Consider the following 17,187-nt stretch of genomic DNA (forward strand, 5'->3'; position numbering starts at 1 on the left):
ACTATATTGAAAACCAGTGGATTTCAATACCATCTCAGTAAAACCTGTCCTGGCATTCAGTTGTTAGGTTTGTCTTCCTCACTTGGGAAGAAATTCTTAATGTAAACTAATATGTAAGCACCAAATCCATGTGCTTCTTGTATATTTAAAAAAGATGATTCAAATGGCAAAGAATAATGCCTGAAGCTTGTTGATGATTTTTTCAAATGGATGAATGTCATTCTTTTTTTTATTCTCAGTTTTACAGAATTAAATACTTAAATGATAATCTTGCTTTCTTATGGTTTTGAGTCAAAAGCATAAAAACACATTTGTCATCACAGCCAGTAACTGCTACTTATATTGACCTTGATGACTTTCCCAGACTAATTTTAACTTTAATACAACCTATTCTGTTTGTTAAAATAATAAAACCCAGCACTTGTCTCCTCTCTTTTCATTCTGTCTACATTGCTCTTCCAGTAACACAAGTGAAATACCATGTCTTCTTTGCAAAGCCCTTTTCCAGTGGCCCCATTTCTTTTAAGCAATAACTTTGATCTTCATTGTGTAGTTTGAGGGTATTCAGACGTAACAGACAGCATTTTTCGTGTTGATTGTACTTACAGGGTACACTCATTTCCTATCATCTTTGTGGTATGGGTAGCAATCATGGCCTTCCCCCTTTTTTTCTACTTGGCTTTATTTAAGAGTGATGTACCAAAAGTTGATTGTAACATTAGCTGAAATGGCACATGTTATAAAGTCTATATTGTTGGTTATTTTTACTGTTTATGTTCCTTTAATTTCTGTCTAACAGAAAATGCAGTATGTTGCTGTTTTGCCTCTGAGCCTCTGACCAGCCAAAATAGTTAAACTGGCTGAAGTTCACTGATTTTAGAACTGAATTCCTCTGAAATAAAATGAACGAGTGTGATTGAGGGCTGGAGCTCCTAAATGCCACTGAAGTGGGAACCAACAGCAGATGTCACTCAGTAAAGTAGACCATCTCAGCAGATGGGCAAATATGAAACGCAAAGGCTTTTCCTGACATCATTTGGTTTTAATATGATGGAAATAAAATGCCTTGTCAGTAAAATATAACCAGACAGTTGCTTTGTAGTCATTTTGGGTACATGGTTGGTAATTCAAAGTCCTGCTGCCTTTGCAATATTTATTATTCTGTGCCTCGTTACAGCAAGAATACGTGTCAGACCAGCTGAACGCACCACATGCAGCTGTAGTGGCTCAGAAGTATCTGTTCCTCTATTTACAATTTAACATTAGTAAAAGATACAGGAAAGCACCTCTGCGGGTCATTTCCAGGATGCTAGTTGAGGTATCAGGCAAAATTATAGAGGTAGGATTTCATCCCAGGTTTTTGGGTGTTTTTCCCCCTGCAGTGGTCTGTGATGTGTATCTCAGAGTAGAAAAGCAGTTCTGTAGAGCTGAGAGCTGCGAGTGTGAACTGCCTCAGGGGAGCTGGGGCTGCAGTGTACTTAATGACATATGTTCCCATTAAAATGTGTAAGCTGTTCTCTTGTACAAGTGGTTAACACCTTTTTAATCAGGCCATTTATTTCATTATAAAAATAAGTACCCCGAGTTGGAAAATTACAGTATTTTATGGTCAGCAGTTTCCACATCTGGGTATATATATACATTTCTGCATATATAAAAATATGTATATACACAACTTTCAGTGTGACTGAACATATCTGAAGCACACATAAACATAGCATACAATTCGTAACACACATAATACATACTCCTACTGTGGGCAAAGTTGTGGTACTCACTCAGTAACATCCTGATGCCATCAGAGGTGCTGTTTAATTTGATACAGAAGGTAGCTGATGTCTGCTGTTTTGATTCTTACATTTCAACCTGATTCTGAAGTAGAAATTTTGATCTTTGGAACACAGGTTAGGATTTGTCTGTTTCACTGCGTGTTGAATTTTCTGAGATAGATGAATTATCTGGTGTCTGAGGAAAAATAGTATCTTTAGTGTATTTAATTATCACTCAGCTTGTTTATCATGTTTTCTAGGTTGAATTTTTCAATCCCAGTTTTTGTTATTTTGACTGTCCTCTTTGTTAATTGTTAGGCTCATCTTTTGTGACAACACCCAGAAGGCTCCCTTTTATAAATCAAAAGTAAATATATTACCCTACCTTACAGGGGTGCCATAAGGCTTAATTAGTTCATTTTTGTAAAGTGTTCTGAGATTCCCAGATCAGCATCGAATGTTTATTATTAATTATAGGCTCTAGTGAGTATATTGGATGATTTCTTAATTTAATTCTCTTCAGGCGTCCTTAAAATAACTAATTTTGAAATGTCTTTATTCTTTTAAATTCCTAAAGCACATTTGTTATTGGCTCAAGTAATTCTGTATACATTTTCCTATCACGCTATTTATAGTTCTGGATTTTTTTTTTTTCTCTACAGTAATATGAAAACCAGCCTTTTACCATTTTCCCTATGAATTCTGCTATGTGGATTATTGTTTAATACGGTTTTGTTTAAACATTATATTGTGCGGTTTTTTTTTCCTACAGTGGGGGGTGTTAAGTAATTTACTTGGCTTCCCCTGGGAAATTTGCAGAGATTACACAGCACTGCTGTGATTTATCATTTCTACTTTATTTCTGACTCACAAAGCATGCATTATTTTGTGTTTACCTTCAGCAACAGATCACAGGAAATTTCATCATCAATCAAAGCGCTTTAAAATTAGAAGAAGTGATGATGTGACAAAGGCACAGTCAGCAACTGTGGTTACTGGAGGATCATTTATTGCTTCGTTGTGTCGTAACACTTCTCATTTTATTGCTTTTCCCAGGATCGGGTTCATGTCGCTTTAGTTACTCAGATCCCAGCATCACCGTGTCCTACAGTAAGAACAGTTCTGCAGATTGGACTCAGCTGGAGAAAATTAGGTTTGTTACAGCTTTTTAATCATTTTCATGCTTTCTGGCTGAGCAGGTGGTGTTTAAACCTGGCTTTTTAAAAACTTATTTTAACTGTTAACTTTTCAGTTCTCACTTGTTCATTCATGTTAAAAGATGAGGAGTGAAATTATGATCACTAAAAGCAATTGCAGAACTGCCACTGGGTTTGGTAAATCACAACTTCATCCACTGATTCTGTGGGACGTAAGGCAGAGAATGACTTCAGAGTTAAAATGCAACTCCAATAACCAGCAGGTTCAGGTGCCTGAAAAAACAAAACTTTGATGACTTTTGCATTTTAGCACCACTTTTAATGTCAGCAAGAGCCATAATTCATAGTGTTACAAGTTTCTACTTTGGTAGGATAAAATATTCAATAAAAATAGTTTATAGTTTGATATGAACACTTGGCTCCTAACACTTTTATAATAACAAGATTATGGTGAATTATGCCTTGTTTTTAAACAAACTGGTTTACATGAAAGCGCAAAGGATTATGAATGGGGATTTTAAAATCATTTATTGCAATGTGCACACCTTTAAAGAGAGAGTCAGTGTTGGAGATAGATTTTTCTGAGAAAGCAGAACCAACATTTTATTAAATAATATTAGGAAAGGTATTTTGTGTGTTGTCATATATACATAGTTATACAAGTACAACTGGGAAGAAAAAATATTTTTTATATATAATGTCTTCATAGTGTCTCAGTATGCTTTCCCGCATTACCTTAGTATCTGTGCCACACAGGCAATTTGTTTGAGCCTATTTTCAGTCCACTGAGACAATTTGCAGAGCAAAAGGCTGCTTAATTTCTGATGAGTAAGCAAATGTCTAGCTGCAAGTCTGTGGATTTCAGTATCTCATCCTCCTACTCTGTGGGAGTGGGATTACGATTTCATTGACAAAGAGACAAATTATGAACAATTTTAGTAAACCAAATGGTGCTAATTCTTATTTCAGAAAAATATAAAGCAAGAGTAACGTCACTGCAGCCTCTGGAGTTGCCTCAGAGTAACCGCTTAATTCTTTTTCTTTTTCTCACATTGATCCAGAGTTATGCACCTGGTCCATAACATCAGTTCAGTTACCCTCATAGCTCTTCAAGCCAGGAAACTGAAGAGTTGTAATGATGCAAACACAAGCTCTTGAAACTTAAATTTTTTGGAGTTAATGCATTTACAGTTTGATCTGTGTTGCTTTAACTTTGACTGCTGGAACGAGCAGTAGAAAATAGGTCAACAGAGCAATGCTGTGCAAAGTGGAGAGGTTGAATTATGAAGGGATGCTCATTTCTCCTGTGGTCCATGTGAATTACAGCATTTATTTGAATGTGCTTCAGTGGTTTTCACTGCACTATGTGCAGCTCCAGGGAACAGTGGGAGAACTGGGGAGAGGTGGGACAGGAGGGCAGCTGTGAAGGGAAAGTGGTGTGTTGATGGGTGTTGTGTTGGTGGGACTTCAGCTTTGGGGTCCCAGAAGGGAGGGAGGGGAAGGATCTCTCGGGGAAGGCAGGTGCTGTGTGTGGGCTCAGGGAGAAGAAAGAACAATGTCTCAGAGCAGCATGGTAGTGGAGGGTGACAAACACAATGTTTAGCAAGTGCAGGGTGATTGGTGAGGGCAGATTCTGTGTGTGAATATGGGACAAATACAGTTGCTTTTTGATATTTCACTACACTCTAATGTTTTGCTTTACAAAGAGAAGTTCCTCTATTTCCTGCTGTATAAGCAAACTGTTGGTGCCTTTTTTCCCTAAAAGCTCTGGATTGTCTCTGACAAACTATTCACCCACCAAAGCATCACTACCAAGGCAGAGGCAAGGTTGAGCAGCTGAGATCTTGCAAACCCTGATTTTGTAACTCCTTGCAGCCGGAGGTTTGAATATAGCTAATTCCCTTGCTGTGTGATTAATAAAACAAAAATAATGATTCTCAGTGTTCTTCCTTGCACACAGAGCTCAGTCCTTTCATTGCCATTAGCAATGTAAAGATATCCACCCAGAGCCCAGGGTGAGCCTCAGTCCTTCCACACATCTGAGGACAGCTCTGGGTAGCAGAGCTCAAAGCCCTGATCATTGCTTAGTACTAATACTCTAGGTCTGCCTCTCCTCCCCAAATTTTCCATTTTCAGCAGCAAGAAAGAGGACAAATAGGTTCTTTATTCTGTATATTCATTCTACGGTTCTACTGTTATTGAAGCAGAACATGGAAAGAAAGGCAACCTGGCCCTCCCCATCCACAGAATTATGCTGACAGCAAGGGTCTGGGCTTAGAAGGACACGTTTGTCAGAGAATATTCCCTCTGATCATTCTGCTCCATCCACATCTATGAGAGACTGAGGCACCAGATATCAGGAGTTTCTTTGGTGAAAGCTCATGCAAAAACCACATACTGGGAGAACTGTTTCTGTAAAATGTTTCCTTAACATTTACTTTTGGCAAAATACCAGACAATGTCCCGTCACCTAGGAGCTGTGATCAGCATCAAGTATGAATGTTGTCCTGCTCTTTCTTCCTGCTCTCCAAACATCTGCATTGATCTGTGTTGTGGTTTAACCCCAGCCAACAACTAAGCATCATACAGCCACTCACTCAATCCTCCCCACCACAGGGGGATGGGGAAGAGAATAGGAAAAAAAGTAAAACTCATGGGTAGATATGAAAACAATTAATAATTGAAACAGAATATAATAATAATAATAACAACAACAACAACAATAATAATGAAAAGGAAGATAAGAAAAAGAGAGAGAAATAAAATCTGAGACAAGTGATGCACAGCACAATTGCTCACCACCTGCTGACTGATGCCCAGCCAGTCCCTGAGCAGTGGTCGTCCCTCCTGGCCAACTCCCCCCAGTTTCTACACTGAGCGTGACGCCCTATGGTATGGAATATCCTTTTGGCTAGCTCAGGTCAGCTCTCCTGGCCATGGTCCCTCCCAGCTTCTTGTTCACCTCTTCACCAGCAGAGCATGGGAAACTGAGAAATCCTTAATTTAGGATAAGTACTACTTCACAACAACTAAAACATCAGTGTGTTATTAGCATTATTCCCACACAAAATCCAAAACACAGCACTGTACCAGCTACTAAGAAGAAAATTAACTCTGCCCTAGCTGAAACCAGGATGATCTGTTATTTATTGCCTTAGCATGCACTTTCTTTGAAATGAGGCTGTCTATTTGGGCTGTATGTGAACTGCCTGACACAATGGGACTCTGCCTCAGGGCAGGTATTTTCTGATTTCCATAGAGGATTTATCAGCATGCAAGAGACATCAGCACTACTGTGTCACACATAGTAAATGTGTTAAATGAGAGAAAAGTGTTCCTGGCTGTGGCTTAAACTTGGTCTAATTCCATATCATTGTTTTTCAGTGCCCCTTCCAATGTCAGCACAATCATCCACATCTTGTACCTTCCTGAAGATGCTAAAGGGGAGAACACCCATTTTCAGTGGAAACAGGATTATGTTCATGCTGGTGATGTGTATGAAGCCTGTTGGGCATTGGACAACATCCTGATCATAAATGCTGCTCACAGAAAAGTTGTGCTAGAAGATAACCTTGATCCTGTGGATACTGGCAACTGGCTTTTCTTTCCTGGGGCCACAGTCAAGGTTAGTCTGATTTTCTATGGCTTAATGTTATTATTACTCTTGTATGTAGAAAATGACAGTAACATCTAACCAAACTCTGAACACACAAGAGTGTTGAAGCCACTCCACCTACTTCTAGAATTGGGCTCTTTTTTACTTTGTTTTCACCTTTTCTTTATCCCATTGGGGCTTTCTAAAACAATGCAACTTCTCTGCCATGACCAAAACCAAATGACAGTTTATACTGTCATGTCAAAGATCATGTAACAGAAAATGGGAAACAGCTTCCTTTTAGCAAAACAGTGCAATGTTTTTGAAACAAATTCAAGCCTCTCTGCTGAATATTTTGAAATCTGTTTGTTTATCTTGGTGTTGTTTGGCCACTATTACCTTCTTCATCACAAACCATCACCAAAAAATATGGTTTCCACTTTTTCTGACTGAATATCACATCTGCATTGCAGCATACATTCAAGTAGTGGCTGCTCCTTAAAAGACTCTTTTTCATTAAGATCCTGTTTTGATATATGAGATCCAGTAAGATCATACAACATCGGGGAAAACTCTAAGGCAGCCCTACAAGATCTCTATGCACAAAGTTCCTTAATTTGCAGAGTTGTTCAACATCTGGAAATCAGTTGGATTCTTGCTTTCTATGTTTCCAAGCATCCATAAGTTAAACATCGTTTCCATCCTATTTTTCATTCACAAAAAAGTCAGTTTTGATGTCAGAGTTTATTTATGATGCTGGTAATGGTTTTGGCAATTGCACAGGAAACAGATGTCAAACACTCAGGGCAGTAAGGGGTAGGTTATAGCCTCATCCTTTTCCCACAGAACCTGATATGAATGGCTTCAGATTAATCTTTTTAGAAAAAAATACTCCCACTAATCTACTCATAGTACCTGCATATTGACTTTATTTTACTTCACTAAGACTATTTACACTCCAATGACAAAGTTTTTATATGAGATTTTAGAATCAAATAATGTTCTATATATTTATTGAAGCAATTTTCTGTGGTCAGCTCACATTTGTTGTGTTGTTAGTCTTATCTCTGGATTTTAAAATCCAGCCCACATATGTGAAGGCTTGAAAGCAAAGCAAGGACTAAAGTGAGATAGGAGCACTTACTTCTTCTCAGCTGGCCAAGTGTAAACACTGCTTGCTCCTTCTGTCCTTCTGAAGCATCCACAAACAGCATCTGAACTCTAGCAAGTAAATGTCTTTTTCCCTTTTTTCGTTTTTTTTTTTTTGTTGTTGTTGTTGTTAGCTAAACTTGGTCAGTTTGTGTCAATACACAACTATGGTTACATGTAAGATGAGAGACCTAAACACAGAGATTGCTTAGTGTTTCTAAACAGAAATCCCATTCAAGCTCGAAATTTATATGACACATGAGTAAGGATTCACCAACCTGCCATTCCTCAAAGGTCGTCTTTGGTTTTAGGAACAAGTGAAATGTGCATCTGTCTGTTCCCAGCTGACATTTGGCTATGTGTAGCCACTTACACCAGGTTAAGGCAATGTGTAAGGCTGTGACATAGCCACACTGTATTAAGGCTATGTGTGACGCAGCACATTTATACTTCCTGGGACTCTTTAGTTGTTTCAAATATTTTTAGTCTATCATCTAGATCATCACCAGAGCACTCCTATACTAAAATTTAATTTTTAAGGTTTTTGCTCCGGTTTTCCCTAAATTTTCAGGAACAATCCTGCCCAATATGATTTGAACAGATTTTGCAATATCAATTTCATGTTATGTCAAAAGTAAAACTATAAATTGGGTCAGGATTTACATCTGATTCAACAGAGACCCTGTCATAGCCTTATAACACCAAGTTCAATTTTTTTGACAATTGTTACGTGCTTTTCAGGATTGGAACATTATACAAAACTTTACAAAATCTTCTAATATTTTCTTTATTTTCTAATCTCAGTTCATCACAAACACACTATTTTGTGTAAATAGAAAGGTAACAATCTTTGTACATTGTGCTAACGACGTTATATCACATTTTCAATGTAACCACAGCAGTCACCTCTGTTTCAAGCAACATTTCCCAGCAGTCAGAAAGCTTGGCCAGTATAATGGCAGAATGATGGCAGCAGTGGGTGGTGCATCTTCACAGGATTCCCAATATTGTTAATGCTCTCAGGACGCAAGAATTCACAGACATTGGGGGAAACTTTTAGGAGATTTCTCTATCATAACCAAAGACAATGGCCTGCCAAATAATGTTGGAGAGACCCTGACAGTGCTACAGGGATAGCTTGCATCAAGGCTAATTCTAATTCTCTTTTTCTTACAAGTCCTTTGCTTCTCAGACATCTAAAACTTGCTAAATAGTCCTGATACTTGTTCAGAAAGTCTGTACAGCATTTTTAAATTTTTACTTACATTTTTACTAAGGTATCAGCAAATTTCATTGTTGTACTGTGCTCTTTTATAACTCTCACCTATGTGCTTTCTGAAGAAGTTCCCATGCTCACAGTCTATCACTGTGCCAAACTCAATTTCAGACTGATGAGACCTTTCCTCTGCCAAGCCTGTTTGTGCCATACAAGTTTCAATTCATATCTCCCCTGTCATTTGTCAGTATTTTAGACAAGATTGGCCTTAAAAATCTTTCTTGAACTTTGTGTTAACTTCTTCACTGGCTTCCTTCAGTGCTTCAGTGCTTTTCCTTATGAGTCACATTTCTGGATGTTACTTGTTGTCTAACTCAGTTTTGATTAATATATACAAAACTGGGTTAATTCTTTTCCTAAATTGTGCCATAAAGATAAACAATTTAATTGGACTGAGGGAATTAAATGGTAAGGAATACAAAAACAAACCAACCAACCAAAAAATTATCTTTCTAAATTTCTTCCATTTACTGGGATTATTTTCTGTACTTATCCTTTCTTGTTCACCACCTTTCACCACCCAGAATGATTGATATTGCATATTTCTCAGGTGGAAGGGCAGTGCTCTTCTAAGACAGCTCATCCAGCTGGCAGTTGGAACTGCAAGAGGAAAAAAATACATACTTATTTCTGGTAGAAAAAGGAGTAGAAACGGTCTTTCTCTGTTTACTTTTTCTCTAAGTGTTTACTGATAGACTGCCCCATCAGGTGTTGCTCAGGTTGTGGAACCTTCTCCCTGGGGGCTCTGTGGCACATCCAGGGCAGTGAGTGAAGCAAACAAGGGTATGATCATGAGCCCATGATCTTGCACACCTTAATTGTTACAACACGCCCTTGCTTGCAGTCTCCCAGGCATTATCATCAGGGATGGGCCAGGGACTGTTTCCAGTAGGCTGCAGGGATGACACCACTCTTCTGGGAGGAGAGAGTTTGCCCAAGTGGATGCAAACTCTGCTGTGTCATTTGCTGTCAAGGCCAAAGAGTGGTCCCTGGCCTAATTCGGTTACCATTATGGTCCTAGCATGCTAGAACTGCCCACCCCACCCATCCCTTCAACCATCCCAAACCTTTTAAGGGAATTCTCATTGAATACCATTTTGTTGCCTTAGTGGGTTACTCTGTTAGTAAAGATAGGCACTAAGATATGGTTTGTTGGTAGTTTAGAATAAATGTTGCTGTTGCTCACATGGTTAGATGTGGTTCATCAAGTTCTTTCCCAATAGTTGCTCAGGAGGTGGCTTTTGGAATTGCTTGTTATACCTGGTACATGCTCTTGTTGCATTCTTATCAAGTTGTGAAGAAAGTCTGTTTTTTTCTGTAGAAGGTTTACTTTAGTAGTACTTGAGATCTACTAAAATAAATAGCAAATATTACAGATCCAGGAGTTTTGCTGGTAGAATTGTTCAAATTATTAGCTGCTTAGATTAATAAGGTAAAAAGACAGCTGAAATAAAGAAAAGTACTACCATAAGGACTGTTGTCTAGTTCCTGGATTAGGTTCTGCAATGGATTCAGTCACTGGAGTGGACAGTGCAAGCATTAATGGTAATCATGCACCGATGTGCTCACATCAATTTGGTGGATTTGGACAGTGTGTTCTCAATAAGCGCTTGTGGGAACTTGCCTGTGTCCTGCTTGGGATGCAGTTTCTCCTCCTCTCACAGTCTTCTTGAGCCTGGATCAGGAATTTCATTATGTTTCTTGCTGCGCTTAGGAACGGTTGCTACTTGTTTGAAAGCACATGGCTGGTTGCAGACGCAGCTGGAACTGGCTACTGAGATAGGAAGCAAGCTGAGAGATAAGCCACTGAATTTGTGTGTTTCGGTTCCAAAGAAGACAGCAAAAGACAAGAAAGACACTGTTAGCAAGGCCAAGCAACCCTTAGGAGATTAATTGGATCCACTGGAATGTATTTATCTGTGTTGGACTGTGTGGAAGGGTGTTGAACAGGATAAATTCCTGACTGCATTTCAATATTTCTAGTGACAGCTCTGAGTGTGAGCATGGCCTTGCAACCGAGCATTGTTAGGATGTTGCACTGGTGGTTAAGATTGCCAAAATGCATGAAGCAGTGCTATGCTCTGAGAACTGTTAATGGCCTGTGAACCTCAAGACGTCATAGCCAATAGAGGGAAAGATAATTTCTTACTTCAGTAATGTTTCTTGGATCTCTACTGTTATAGTACAGAAAGTGATCTCATCTTTCAGTGGACACTTCTTATATCTTGTATATTTGACCAGAAATTGTTGTGTTTTGAGGTACAATACATGCCAGGTTTTTATTTTTCTCTGATTGCCCTGATCCAAAGTTGGATGTGCAAGCTCAAAAACTGAGGTTGAGAAATGGGACAACATCAGCAGTCTTATAGGTCATGTTTCTGTAGTGCTTTGATTACATAAAAATATGGAGACCAAAACTCCTGTCTATGAAATGTTTCCACATCTGGGAAAAAGCAATATGGATCATTACAGACACAAGAGTGGAGATATATTTGGTCATGATGTGTTAACCTGGTGACACTTTTCACCTTTGAGAAGGGTCAAGTTACAGAATTGCTGTCTCACAGTCCAGATGGTCAGCTTAGTTTCTTTGATCTACAGGACTTGGGGACTACACTTGGAGGTTGTCCGTGCTGCTGAGCTGCAAGCATGCAGACTGGCATAACATGGGATGGGGCAAGGGGGGGAAGGGTTTAGGACCAGGGAATGGTACCTGATTGCATGTTATTCACTACCATGGACATGACCAATAAATCATGAAAATGTCCCAATCCCAATATGCTGATACAGTAAGTTCCTAAAGTAACAGATCATCACCATTCAGCTCATTTTGATTTCCCAGAAATGCATGCCAGCTTAGCAGAAGAGAAAGCTGCATAAGAGAATGGGAGAACTGAACAATCACACTCGGAAAAATATGCTGAAAATGTGTCTATAAAACCCCATGATCTTTCACAATACTTGCGCGGAGCAGGGCTATGCACATCCTAGATCCATGAGTCCTTCTTGAACCAGTGTTGTTGTATGTCAGTAAGCAGAGAAGACAAGCACGCAGGCCTAGGAGTTTGGCAAAAAGAAAGGCTGATTAAGCCATTCCACCTCCCCAGTTCCAGAGCAGATTTCCAAATTTCTGAATACTCTGTTAATTAGTGGGAATGGCATTGGATAGTCTTCTTTCAAAACAAACATCCTGATATTCCATATATATCTTTGTTGGGTTTAATTGTGCTGAAATCAACAAGATTTTTTTTCCATTTTTTAACTTTTAAATTCTTGTTTAGAAAAGGGTTGAGGTATCCATTATCTGAACCAGATCAAATATATTTCTTTGCAGGAGGAAAGGTGATGCTGTAGGTATGCCAGTGTGAAAATGGCAGACTGAAATTGCTATGACCTTATAATGGACAAAATTACACAGGTATAGATGCTTCTGACGAGAATCTTTTGTTTTTTGAATAAGATATACCAAGGCAGTATTTGGTCTGTGGGCCAAACCCAGCCTTCTAGCCAGCTGCTTTGCCTCGCAGGAGCCCTTATCCACTACATCTTTCTGGTAAGAGGGAAGCAGGCTTCCTGCTGCACCTCATCTGAGAACCATTGCTGCTTCTCTGTGGGTGGAAGGAGGAGTGTGAGAGGGGAGGAGAAGTGAAGAAAGCAGAATGGGGTGCACAAAACCTGTCGACCGGCTCCCTTCAGTGAGAGTGTAGGCACTCGTGAGCTGTGCCCGTGAGGCGGCATCTGTATATCTATAGATCTGGATGTAGCCCATGCATGGAGTTGCTCTTGCTTTTTTGTTAACAGTTCCTCTTTTAATTAAAATAATAATACTTAGATACCATGCCTAGGGGTTCATCTGAACTGATAGGTGGTTGACAGTGGTGCTCTGAGTGTTTGGGCAGTTGAGAATCACTGTCGGGCAGCAATGCTGAACCTGCACCTTTCTCCATGCCAGTTCCCCGTGGCTCAGAAACGTGGTGGGGGGTGGCAGGGAGCCAGCATTAGGTCTGAGCTGGCGTCAGAGCACCAGGGGTCTTTCCTGCCTCCTAGAAGGAAAGAATTTGGTCCTTGCAAGTCGCCGTGGGATGCACATTAATAAAAACAACACAAATAGACCTATTAGATGCTGAAGAGTAGAAACAACTTTGGTTGACTCTTTCTCTAATTTTACAGTGATGTAAATACAAACCATTACTTTCAGAAGAATGAATTAGGTTTAATCACACTCACTGCAGAGTGCTAGAAACATCAATAGTTCCCAATAACATAGAGGAGTCATTCAGTTCATGCCAGTTAAATGACTCATTAAGGAAATCAGTCATTGCCAGAATGACCGGTCTTGTACAAACATCATGAAATGTCCTAGAAAATTAAGAACCATATGAATCATATGAATCACTCATAAACAAGAGGTGTTTTGAGCACTAGCCTTTGAATAACAGTCAATAATTGGAAATGATGACTGAAAACACACTTTATAAGCTGTTTGTTACTACATCACAGGACAAGTTTTATCCCATTGTTTTGGAAAGGGAAGGTGCACTATAACCCTCCATGCACCTGGCCTGCTTGCGCAGCCAAGGTTTTCATTCTGTAACCTACATTAAATGATGTGAAAATGTAGCATGTGGGAAAGATTAAAGCCCTGTTTATCTCGTGGGAAAGTATTCCAATTACATTGTGGGTTTTACTTTGGTTAAAGAAAGGACTTCAGGCCAGAAGCATTAGCAGCCAAATCTACAGATCTAGAATTTACAACCTTTCCTAAATTCTGTCATCATACCTTTGGTGGCTAAGACATTGCATACAGAGTATGGTTTTATCAAGACCGAATCTATTCTTGTACCTGCTATCATGTCAAAATCTAAAAATTTTTAAAACCTGCATGATTCATTCCCAGGAAGACACAATATCTAATTTATGGCTCCATTGACAGTGCTGCTTTAATTAATTTTCTTCATCTTTTTTCTTGTTCCTCTGCTTCACATATCTCATCTGTTTGCATTGCCTAGATTTTAATTAAAAAAACCTCTCCTCTCTAAGGAGCAATCTGAAGTGGCAAAAATAATCACTTAAAATATTACAGTCATTAAAAAATTGGCTGCGGTCAAAGCCATGCATTTTCAATTTGCCGACAAACGATATTTTCGTTTCCTTTTAAAGTGCATTTTGTATTTGAATAGCATACGCCAGCCAGCCTGGCTATCAGAGATGCTCCTCCAGCTGGGTGGGCTATGTGACAATTCCTTAATGGGGGAAATTGATGGCCCTCTGCTCGTGTAGAGGTGAAGGCATACTGGGCAGATTTCTTTCCATCTGCCGTCAGCCCTTTGCAAGCTGGCACTGCCCAAATGCCCAGCACATTCATTCCAATGCAAGAAATGTCGCCAAAAAATAAATCGTGAGGCTACAGCTGTCTGAAAGAATCATCGGGGCCATTAGGCCCAGGAGAGATAATATGAAGAGGTGCATCGGTGTTCGTCTCTGATAAAAACCTAATTAAATGATGGTAAAGATGGCTGTGGATACCCTAAAGCCACAGAGGTGAACAACATTTTCATGTGAGTGTGGGGACAAACCTCGGGAAGATGATATGCAGCACCTCAGCCAAAAATCTGTTACACTGAGGAATTTCACACTAGTGTTTCTTGTTGATGCTTCTCCAAATGGCACAGTTGTATCATTTAGTTGCCCTCTGTTATGTTCTCCAAGTAAAGAAATCCCATACTGTAAAGCCAAGAGGTATTTATTGATTCACAATTTTGACTTGAACAACTGGGACAGAAGCTGGTTTGGATGAACTTTAGTGCTTCTGTTTACATTCTCAGTCTTTGTCTTTTGAGCTTCTAAAAATCTTCAGGGATGTGTCCTTAGCTGCAATGGTGCCATAGGCTGATCTGGTTGACGCCTGTGCTGCTTCACATGATAGGATGAATGGGAGACCTCCAAAGGTCCCTCCCCATCAAGAGGTCACACTGAGGGTAGCAAATGTCTCCTTATGTGGTGCTCTCATGCAAGTCTTTAAAAATATGGAGATTGTTCAGGTATGCTACGTGACATAGGATCCCAGATCTTACTTGGGACCCTTAAGCCATTCAGATGTTACAGAAAGTTGGTATTTATTTATGAAAACATAAGTAAGTTCACTTGGAAAGTACCTGCTTCACCAGATCCATTTTTCCTGCTTTTGCTGACCAATGGTTTTTGAGCAATCCTAAGTGAAACCCTTCTGCAACTCAGACGATCAAGAGGTTTTCCTAAAAGCACCTACCAAAAAAAAGGTGAAAGCTGTAGGTAGAAGATGTAAAATGTAAGAAGTATAGGGTAGGATAAAGACGGTGACAGACTCTTGACAAAAGTTTGATTTTGAAACCTTACACTAGTCTCTCCCATAGTCTGTATCTTTGAATTATTAGCTAATGCCCTCATAATGTACAACAGAAAACTCACCTGAATTAATAAGGCTTGCTGGCTCTTATAGACAACTTGGCTAAGAACTGTACTCATAGACTAGAAATATTCATAGTTAACAGCAATTTTAACATGAAAATATATTTTTTGTAGTAGTTTTTTGTAGCATCAAAGAGTCCTGAGCAAAGAATGTACCACTGCTGCCTCTTCAGGTGCAAACCAAAAAGATGGCATGTGTCCCAGGAAATCACCATCTATTTATAAAATGGGAGATGAGCTGGAACGGGGGAGATGTGGGAGTAAAAGGAAATATTGCAAGAGAGGAGAGTGCTCATCCTGCTGAACAGTGGCAAGGCTTGTTGAGGAAAGCACTAAGGAAGTGTCTGAAGGACATCATCTATGGGGAATTTGCCAAGCATAGTGGACAGAACGGGCAAGGGCGTGCAAATTTGGTTGTCTCACCAGCAGACATAGTGGCAAGCATCGGCAGTCAAGATAAACTGAGCCATGAGATTGTGCATATGGGAGATGGTGGAGGCAGGTGAGGATCAGCCATGTAGGGCCTGAAAGTAGGTAAAAAGCAGCGATACCATAACTATCCAGTAGACAAACTTGGGAAACACGGAAAATTCAGAGTGAAGATTAGATTGAAAGCAAATCCAAGCATGCTGAGATATGGGAATGCATCCAGCCAATTTTCATTTTGCCCTATTCATGCGAAGCAATAGCTTAACAACTGCAGCTAGTGAATAATAGTATTGGTATTGCCAGATTAAATTAAACTGTTTTTTTTTTCCCTTGGGATGACCACAGTCCCTGAACAGAACTTGGCTTCTTTCCATTTGGCAACAGACAGGGGTTGTTTATTTAGAAATACAACAGTTTACTTGTGGCGGGCTGATAGTCCCACTCCAGTTGCAAACAATGGGAAATAGCTACTGTTGTGAAGTGGCTCCATTCAAGTGCTTGCAAGTGTCCTATGCTCTATTATGTAGGTGAATTGGGTGAAAGCTTTGTTTAATGAAGGTTATCAGATTTGTCAAAGGATTTATTCTCTCACTTAATTTTTCCTCACAAATTAGTTAACTTTTCGATGTTGTAATTTGTGCAAGGACACACTAAATGTTCCACATGCTTTTAATCTCCTTTAAATAAAATTAATCACAGCTTTAGTTCTGGACCTACAGCTGATGCTTCTATGGTAACAAGGACAAATACCCTACAAGCTGCTGTCATTTGGACTTTTTAGTTACAAAATTTGCACAGCAAGTTAATGTATTCTTATCTTATAAATCATTTAAGTGTACATAAAAATGAAACAGAGAACAAATTTAATCTGGAATTTGTAAAAAAGAACTCTACATCTACATAGAGAGATCTGCAATATCTCCAGTTTGGGGAGAACTTAATCCGGTTAGTTTCAAAACAAAACACATGTTCATTTCATATTTTTCATCACTTTAGAATGACCAAAAAAAAAAAAAAAAAAAAAAAAACAGACCTGTAAAATTCAGTCCTTAAATACTAGAAGTATATAGACTTCCACTGTAAGTGTAAAGCCTTTAATTTGGGCAAGAGGCAACACAGTATATAAATTGTACTTTAGTTCTTCATTTCTACAGGCTTGTATTCAAATCCTGGGTTGAACCCAAGTGAAAATGAGTCTGATGATTTCAATTCAGTCTCTAATCTGTTCAAGTCCTATTACAAAACCACAAAATAATCCAACACAGTCAGCAGCCTGCTGGGTGCTGAACAAGACTGACAAGTTAGTTGGGGGCAATACCAGTGAGGGACTATCTCCCGTGAATCTTCTTTTGCTCCCGGAAAATT

At 39.3% G+C, this 17,187-nt stretch overlaps 1 protein-coding gene across 3 annotated transcripts in view; it reads left to right on the forward strand.

Moving 5' to 3' along the window:
• RELN (reelin) overlaps window positions 1-17,187 on the forward strand; it is a 294,861-nt gene that overhangs the window by 156,576 nt on the left and 121,098 nt on the right. For all 3 annotated transcript variants that reach the window (XM_032996210.2, XM_032996211.2, XM_032996209.2), the window contains exons 9-10: window positions 2,826-2,922; window positions 6,311-6,551. In XM_032996210.2, the coding sequence (XP_032852101.2) occupies window positions 2,826-2,922; window positions 6,311-6,551 (338 nt within the window). The remainder of the gene's footprint in view (window positions 1-2,825; window positions 2,923-6,310; window positions 6,552-17,187) is intronic.

This window comes from Tyto alba, unplaced genomic scaffold (genome assembly GCF_018691265.1).
Source record: "Tyto alba isolate M040663 unplaced genomic scaffold, T.alba_DEE_v4.0 Super-Scaffold_2, whole genome shotgun sequence".
Classification (NCBI taxonomy): Eukaryota; Metazoa; Chordata; class Aves; order Strigiformes; family Tytonidae; genus Tyto; species Tyto alba.